The sequence below is a fragment of the Lipotes vexillifer genome, unplaced genomic scaffold, assembly GCF_000442215.2.
Source record: "Lipotes vexillifer unplaced genomic scaffold, Lipotes_vexillifer_v1.1 scaffold230, whole genome shotgun sequence".
In the NCBI taxonomy this organism is placed as follows: Eukaryota; Metazoa; Chordata; class Mammalia; order Artiodactyla; family Lipotidae; genus Lipotes; species Lipotes vexillifer.
Window position 1 is genome coordinate 9,378,115 of NW_006775143.1, and position 9,491 is coordinate 9,387,605.

Sequence of the window (9,491 nt, forward strand, 5' to 3'; positions counted from 1 at the left end):
ACCCTCCAAATCCCTGCTGCTGTATTGCTGGGGCTTCCCATTGGCCAAACACGGCTGTAGACCACATAGGTCAGTCTCCCAAGAAGGAAAAAGAGTGGATATGGAGGGACAAAGAGAAGACATTCAGCACAGTATTCCTTCTCGGAATCTCTCCTGTTCTGCCCAAATCTTTGTTATGTGTTACTGATGCTTTACCTGCCCCTTTTGTTATAATTCCAATTATTGATTGATGTTGTAAGCCTTCTACCTGTTGAGAATGTCGGACATCTGCTAGTAGAGAAATGTATACTTAACCCATGTGCATGTGAAGAATATATCCCCTTGTATATATGAGGTACGTCCCAGCCAACATGTATATTAATGCACAGATATGAACCATCTAGCTGTGTTCATATTATCTAATGTCCCCTGCTCACTGAATCTCACATACTAATGGTTAGAAGGAACTTTTAGACTAAGCTAGCTTCCTCTCCTTTATTTGTTTACATCTGAAAACTACTAGGGAGCATTCTTAAAATGACTGTATATACATCTCCTTTTTAAAATAGATCTGATGCTGTTTTGTTTATAAATCAAGTATTATGACTGCAGGCAAACTTGCTAATTATAGGAATCCTGCAGCAAATCTTTTTAAGAAGTGAAAAAAAGTTTTTTCCCTAATTTTCTGTTTTAAGCCTCAAGAAATTATTGAAAAATTATTTTCAAAAATTTTCATTGATACAGGCTCTTTAATCATTATATCAGTCTTGCCTAATCCAGTGTTATCTCCAGTAAAAGGTGTGTTAATTGACAGGGAGAAGTGTTGTTTGTTGGCAGAAAGAATGTGTAGCTTGTGGTAACTGACATAGTTTAGCTGAGAGACCTTGGATAAGTGCTTCTCCGAGCCACGTTTCTTCATACGTAAAATATGTGGGCACTACAAGGTCCTTTCAGGATTCCTCTTGATTCTAATATTCTGTGACCACCTTGCCATGATCAGATAGGAAGTAGAAACAGTAGGGTATATGCTAATAAACCCGTATTTATTCCTGCTTTGCTCCTAGAGAATCTGTTGGTAACCAATGCAATATTATAATAATCTTATTAATGTACAAATTTATTTTTATAGGTTTTAATGTTTTATTTTCTTTGTTAATTATAAAATGATGCTATGTATTGTGAAGAATGAGAAAGTTGAACTGTAGAAATGGTTTTTTGTAGACCTGTCGATTGTTGAGACATGTGTCTGGGACAGAACCTCTTGAAATAACCTGTATACATGCAGAGGAGACATTTCAGGTGACTGGCCAGCAGGTATGATCAACAGCAGATCGTTCCTTCCATATTATGTTTTATCTGAGTGTCATAACAAATTGTGCACAAGGAAGACACAAATGGTTCTGCATAACTACGGGCCAAATCTACTGAGTGAAATGAAGGTAATGGAATTTTTGTTGGTAGTGTGCCAGAACATTCCATTGGATTATCTGGTCATCTGCCAAATTAGAGATTGGCCCATTTAATTGATGCCCTAGTTTATATCTATTTAATTGAAGCCATTTACAATACAGGTCGTTATAACATGTTTGAAAACTAAGTTATCATTATGTGATAAGCCGTAAAAATACTCACGTTTTGACCCAATAATTCCTAAGGGCATAAGGAGATTAAAAGAAAAATAAAAACAATACTTGTTACATTACTTATAATAAGATTCAACTGGAAGCAAAGTAACAATCTTAAGTTAGGCAAATAATATATTATGATGTTATAGTAATAATTTTGATAACTAGAATTAGCAACATCAAAAACTGTTTCATTAAAATGTTAGGTGACAAAAGCAGGATACAGATTTGTTTATATGCTATAATTGCTACTATATAAAATGTACATATATAAGAAAATAACTATAAGAATGTGCAGAAATGAAAGTTCTTCTTGTTAGGGAGAATTGTGATTTATTTTTTCTGAATTCTTTATAATATTACTTCGTTTTTATAATTTTCAAAAGCATTTTAACAGTTGATATCGTATTTAATACTGTCTGTCAAATTAAGGGAAAAAGGGAGAGACAGAAGTTCCTTTCCCTTTTAGGTCTAAGCTCTGAAATACAATTTACCAGGTGTATTTGTTTCATTCATCATGGCAGCCAAAAGGACTTACTCCTTATTGCATTATTGGATGGTAGATGTCGAGCTCCTGGATTTATAGTTGAGAACAGCAAAAGCAACTTAGAGACAAAGGTGGTGTGTGCCCTCTAGCAGACCCAAGTTGGATGCTGGAAGGATGTTTATGCTCCCCGTGGAGAACAGTATCAAAAGCTTCTCACGGAAACAGGAACTATCTGAGTGACCCTCAGCAGTGACCATCGGCTGAGCATTTTATTATAACCAGAGGATCTCTGTTTATTGGGAGAAACCAAGGCTTCAATATTTACTTGTCCATTTGGGAGTCATACTACTTGCCTTGGCCATAAATGTATTTCAGCAGAGCTAAAGTTTGACTCTCCTGCCATATACAGTCAGCTCTTGTTATCCTCAGGCCCTGCTTGCTATATCCTCAGGCCCTACTTGCTATTTGGTTGTAATTCTCTGCTTACTGTTTTCATTGCAGCAGGGATATTAGGAAAAGTATATTTTCTTTTCCAGGATGGTGATAGATAGAGCCTGCTGTCAATTTCTGTAACTTGAGAAGCTTTTTCTATTCCCATAGCCTCAGCTTTTATTCCTAGTCTTGGGTATCTGTCTCACAAAGGGATAATTTAGAAAACAGAGCATGCCTCTAGGAAAATTTATAGTACTTCTGGATACCTCTGCTTTAGCAATGTCATTTTTATATTTCCTTTACAATGTTACAGCATATCCAGGGCACAGTGGAACAGTTTCCACACTGTACAGTGGCTCCTGGTTGAGAAGGCAGCACTGCTGCATCTAGCTTGTAGTCCATGGCGAGCCATGTGCCCACCTTCCCTGAAGATGGGGAACCTTGTTCTACTCTGAAAGCTGCCACCTGCTTGTCAAGCCTGTGCCTGTGGGACTATGCTCACCCAGGAGGAGCGCCTAGGTCTAATTCTCTCGAAGGCAGCCTGACTCTGACCATAGCAGTTTCTTTTCTTTATTTTTAAATTGAAGTATAGTTGATTTACAATGTTGTGTTAGTTTTCTAGTGTACAGCAAAGTGATTCCGTTTTTATATATATATATATATTTTTTTAAAATTTTTCTTTCTCATATTCTTTTCCATTACATACCAGTTTCTGAAACCTCTTCAGTGACTTCCTATCTTACTCAGAGTAAAGTCCATCTTTACTGTGCGTGTTTCTCCATCACATGGCCATTGGTGACCTTCCTTTCTTTTTGATGTCAGTCCAGTCACACTGAACTACTGGCTGTTGTTACAGTGTATCAGAAATGTTCCCACCTTATTCCCAAACGACTTTCCCTAGGTTTCCCTGTGACTCCCTCACCTTCTTCAGTTCTTTGCTTACATGCCACCTTTGCCAGTGACCACCTAACTTAAAATACTGTGATTGCCTAACACATTCCATCCTCCTTTACCCTTTGTTTTTATACATATTGTTCATCATCTAAGATATTTCATAATTTACTTACATGTTTTTAATTACCTGTCTCCCCACATTATAATATGAGCCCCATGAAGAGAGGAACTTTTATTTGTTTTGAATGAAACAACTGTTTCCCCAGCACCTGGAACATGGGTACAGTGCCGGGCATACAACAGGTGAATGAAGAGTCATATATTAGTTACTTGGTACCTTTGAGTCTCAGTTTCTCCAGCTGTAAAATGGGAACACTGCTTATTGAGAAGGATAGTATTTTGTTTGTGTTTTTGAGGATTAATACTAATGTATATCAAGCACGTATCACAGTACCTCAAGGATATATCTACCATGTCCTCATAGGTGTATGCGTATGATACTACTACTACCACTACCAGTACTAATACCGATTCTGCTACCTCTACAACTACTACCACTACTACTACCAGTACCAGTACTAATACCAGTACTGCTACTACCATCACTACTACTATCATCACTACGACTACTGCTACCACCACTACTGCCACCATTACTACCACTGTTACTAATACTACCACTACTACACCATCTCTTCTGCAGTATACAGTACACTCTTTGTAGTCGGAGTATAACTCTGAATTATGCTATGGAAATAACTTTGTTGAAACAGAACTTTCCTTGAATAAAGATAATTGCTCCCTGAATAAAGGCTTATATATAATAATGCCTACTATTTATCTATAGATAAGATTATAAGAAACAGTAAGTTTTGTATGTCCATACTGCCCAACATGGGGCTTATGTGTGGAAGTTGCTTTGTAGTTGTGTCATTGAGTGATTTGAACAGTACAGGCTTAAGTTTGGTTTCCAGTATGATTCTGAGAGGTAAGATTTTGAAACTCACACCTGTGTATATTGTTTCTTTAGATAATTTCTGCTGCTGAAACTTTGACATTGCATCCATCTAGCAAAATTGCTAAAGAAAATCTAGATGTATTCTGTGAAGCCTGGGAATCCCAAATTAGTGACATGTTAACACTGCTGAGAGAAATCAATGATGTGTTTGAAGGAAGACGAGGTGAGAAACTGTCCATATATTGAAATATGTTAGTATTTTAATGTAGCTATTAGTTTTTTAATGTCAAACCTCAGATGCAAAATGAATAACTTGTTATAACCCAACTGGGTTATTTTTATAATAAAGTATCTTCCACAAAAATTATAAAAATATTATTTGTCCTTCATTTTAGTATCAAAGCAGTAAAATTTGTTGTACAACAGTATAGTAGATTCCTTTGAATTAATATTAACAATCTAGTTTTCTCATTGAAATTGTCATTTTTATATTTCTTATAAATTGTTTTTTAGTTTTAGTACAAATGCTCTTCTGTAATACAATAATTCTCTGATGTAATTCTACTAACTTCATAATGAAATGAATGTAGTTATTTGATTTTCGAATTGCTTTCCTTCCACTTGGATGGAATCTCTTTCCTTGATGACTACGTAATCTTGGAATATTTCCTTTGGTGGGTAAGTTCATTAGTATTTCTACAACATGTAGAATAGCACCATACAGTGTACAGAAGGCATAATTTTTACTCTTTATTTTAACATCAACTTGGAGTTTTGTTTATTTCCCATTGTACTGTGTATCCAGTTATCTATGTTTATGTGTTTTTATGTATTTCCTTTCTAATGGCTTCTGTTAGTGTCAAGCATGCTTGTTTTTTACATTAAAATGTCATTTAAAGTCATAATAACATCAAATTACATATTTATTTTTACTGATTATGAACATCTAAACATTTCATTTTTTAAAAAATACCCATTTAGGGTAATTGCTGATTTGCTTAAAAATCAGGGAATGGTAGACTTTGTAGATATTACATAATTTGTAACGTGTAATAAATGCTTACCGTGCTTCTGCATTTAAAGATTTCTGTGATAGCTGGTCTGAATGGCATATTTTGATGCTTTGATAAAGTACTTACAGCTGCATGGTTTTTTTTTTTTTTTATAAATTTATTTATTTACTTTTGGCTGTGTTGGGTCTTCGTTGCTGTGCGCGGGTTTTCTCTAGTTGCGGCAAGTGGGGGCCGTTCTTCATTGCGGTGCATGGGCTTCTCATTGCCGTGGCTTCTCTTGTTGCAGAGCACGGGCTCTAGGTGCGCACACTTCAGTAGTTGTGGCACAGGCTCAGTGGTTGTGGCTCGTGGGCTTTAGAGTGCCGGCTCAGTAGTTGTGGCGCACAGGATTAGTTGCTCCGCGGCATGTGGGATCTTCCCGGACCAGGGATCAAACCCATCTCCCCTGCATTGGCAGGTGGATTCTTAACCACTGCACCACCAGGGAAGCCCCACTGCATGGGCTTTTATGTGAGGCAAGTTTTATATATTAAAAGGTAAATTGATATAATTGATCCATATTTAAAGAAGAATGATCACTTTGCCATAAGACTTGTTTAAGAAATGAAGAGAAGCTTCCTGGTCTTTCTGAGTGCTAGACTGGCATCCCCTACAGATAGACCAGAGTTGAAACAGGAAAATCCTATACTTATTTTTGGCCTATGCGGTCACTGTGGTTTCTTTTACTTTCAAACTGGATATTATGTAAATGATCTCTTATTTAGGTTTGAGTGACCTGTCCCCCCCAAATCAGGGTTATCTTAACTTCCTAAGTGCTGAACAGAAGTTCCTCTTTAGGTGGGACACAGCTGCCTTTGATCAATGAGACACCCATTGTTTAACTGGTAGTATCTTGCTGTTCAGAGGCATCCTTACTTAAGTGGGGTTAATTGAGATAGAGTTGCTTAATTTCTTTTATTGCCTTTTTTTTTTCCTGACTGTTATCATGAAGCTCATAAGAATAGCTTTTCCGCCAAGAAGCCCAACTCTGAGGCAGCCACCGTTGACTGAACTGAGTGCAGTGGCACAGTGCTGCTCTTCCTGTTCTGTATGGTTATTAGGACGAGGCCGCCTGTTTCCTCGCGCCTGCCCACTGCAAAGGACAGAGTGTATTCTTCAGATTCTGGTTTCTCTTTGCTACTGGTATAACTCATATCATAACTATTACTGGAAAACCTTTGCTCTATTTTAGCCACTTTAGTTCTGCTCTGCATATCTTGACTCTCCTGACTAGGAAACTTAGATACGTTTGCAAGTATCAGTTAGCCAAACTATTAAGTAGCAAACAACATGCTAAGCAATGAAAAAGAGCCTTTAGTGTTCGCGTATTTGAAGTCCGTCTGAGAGCTAGGTTATTGTCTCCTTACCCGGAGACCCTTAGATTTCATAATAGGGCCTCCTGGGATTGTTCAAAGAACTCAAAAATCAATATTTGTCTTCCTCCCTTTCTGCCTTCATCCAGTTCTGCCTTCAGGGCCTTTGTATTAGAAGGGACCTAGATCAAAAAGACTCCACCTTTCCTTAGTGATAAGTATGTATCAACATTTAGAATTTGAGATTATCTTAGACAAATAAACGTCAAAAAGAAGGTTTCTCTCATAGCCTGCAGATTCTATCCCTTATTTAAGGAAGCTGAATTTCCTTTGTTATATTTGAACCATCTTGAAGTTAATCTGACTGAGCTTCAGTTTATAGGGATGTACCAGGTTCCATAGCTCTGCACCTATTTTATTGCTTGGCAGACTGGACGCATGAGGTGCTGTTCACTGAAATGGGGCGAACAGGAAGAGGAACATGCTTGTGGATAAATATGAGCTTACTTGGGGGATGTATGAGTCGGGAACAAGGGAGTGATCCATCCAGACAAGAGATGATGGGGCCATGATAGTGGAAATGAAGATAAGAGGACTGATTTAAGAATTTTATAAGTAATATTAGTATGATTTGATGATTAATTGAATGTAGAGGTAAGGGAGAGTGTGAGGATAACAACTGGGTTTGGTCTAATCCAAATTCTAAAATAAACCGGTCCTACTCCTGAGGTTAGTTAACAATCTGCCTAGCCTTTAGTGGTTAGGGATTCATTTTAAGTGGGTCTGGGGGCATGAATTTTTTTCTGATGGATCATGCCATATAAAGCCCCTTTCAGAACCAAAAAAGCTAATTATAAGAACTTCTAATGAGGCATAATATTGCACATCTTCAGTGAAATAATGAGGCTTTCCTGTCCTTGGGGGATTAGCTTTATTTTGTAGAGATGCAGAAAAGCTCTGGATATTGAGAATGGACAGCAGTTAGGTTGTCATGAGATTATTTTGCTATCCTCATAAGCTGAGAGGGCCTTTGAACTTAATTCTGGACTTAATTTATCTGGAGGTGTAAACTCAGAGGTAAAGATGGCACAAGTGTCATGTTGATTTAGGGAGTATCAAACAAAGGATTTAGGGAGTATTAAACTTATAATACCCCTGTGAAAACAGTGCTTCAAAAACAATTCTGTACATCAAAGTCTGTACTGAATATTTTTTTTTCATGTTCACCAACAAAATTACAATTTTATTTCTCAGTCACATGTAATTAATAGACTAAATTATCAAAACTAATGTGCTAACATTTCTGTTTATTTAATAATATTTTAAAAATTAAATGTGAATAGTAGAAAATTTGTTTTAAGTTATATATGTTATTTGTAGGAGAGAAGTATGGCTACCTTTCACTTCCAAAGCCAATGGTAAGTAGAAAACCTTTGTACACTTGAGAATGTTTTTATTCAGAATTCAAATTATGCTCTTGTTGCCTATTGCTACCCCCACAACTTCCAATGATTGACATGACAAAAAAAAAGGTTATTAAATGTTGACTGTTAAGAATTGTTATTCTGAGTAGCAGTCTAGATGTAGCCCATAGTTTGGTTATTTGTGTTAGATTTGAGGGATTGAGGGAATACGTAACAGATCTTATGATTAATAAGAAGCCATAATCTGAAGTCAGAGGTCTTTTTGTTCTTCATATCTTGGGCCTAATTCACAAGGTCATGTTGGAACAATTTTGTGCAAACTAATAAATTTCTTAATTTTCTTGATGAAAATAAGCCATTCTGTTTATATTTAGAGGCTTGAAATGCTCTATTTATTAGCTTTACACAATTGAAGCTGATGCATCTTGACTGCATTACAAAATAGTGCCCACTAGATGGCAGGCTTGGTTACATTATTAAGATGGCTTCTGTACCTTTTCAGGCAATTCCCTTTTGGTCTTCATTAAACACTTTGGTAATAATAATTTGTAAAAGTAAAAATAAAAATAACGAAAACACAACTAAATTTAAAAGAATAAGATGGGGTTGTAAGATTCTAAATAAAATAAAACCTAAAAACTTCTAGGGTATTCTTAACTTTCTTAAATGCTTTATAAGTTGCTTTATGCTAGACTAAGGAAGAAGATGCAGATGACGTGACTATACAAGGAGGAGCCGAAGAGGTCATCGGTCATCTCTGTTTATTTTCTAATGAACCTAAGAGGCGGCCTGTGTGTGTGTGTGTGTGTCCATGCCTCTTTATAGATTCCCTGTATTTATTTTCTGTCCTTTACCTTCTCCTATTTCTTCTATAGTAAACAGGATTAGAAAATTTCAAAAGGGCAATGTTAAATGAACAAATATAAATGATGGGATAGAAAAAAGAGAAAAAGTTGCGGCTCTTCTATTCTGCAGTTAAACTGGTGACAGAATAGCTGGTCAGAAGCAATAAGTCATGGTAATAATAAGGGAAACAAAAAACGGAGAAGTACACATATACCTCAAAGCTATCTTCTTAAGCTAAGTGGGCACATGCGTGTTTTGTTTTATCATAATCTGTATTTTGTGTACATGTGTGTGAATATATACTCTGTGGGGGGTGTGTGTGTGTGTGTGTGTGCATGTGTGTGTGTGGATGGTTTAAATAAATGTTTCCTTTAAAAAAATAAATGGCTCCCTGCATCTCCTGGCCCTACTAGCCCAGCTGTTCTGGAACTCCTGCCCCAGCTAGGGGAGTTCCCACCAGATCTCAGAATGAGAGGAATGC

The 9,491-nt window shown here is 36.7% G+C and overlaps 1 protein-coding gene across 1 annotated transcript in view; it reads left to right on the forward strand.

Moving 5' to 3' along the window:
- The window catches only part of CTNNAL1 (catenin alpha like 1), a 59,293-nt gene that overhangs the window by 39,736 nt on the left and 10,066 nt on the right, over positions 1–9,491 (forward strand). The window contains exons 10-12 of the mRNA XM_007449796.1: positions 1,201–1,293; positions 4,448–4,598; positions 8,121–8,158. Coding sequence (XP_007449858.1) covers positions 1,201–1,293; positions 4,448–4,598; positions 8,121–8,158 — 282 coding nt within the window. The remainder of the gene's footprint in view (positions 1–1,200; positions 1,294–4,447; positions 4,599–8,120; positions 8,159–9,491) is intronic.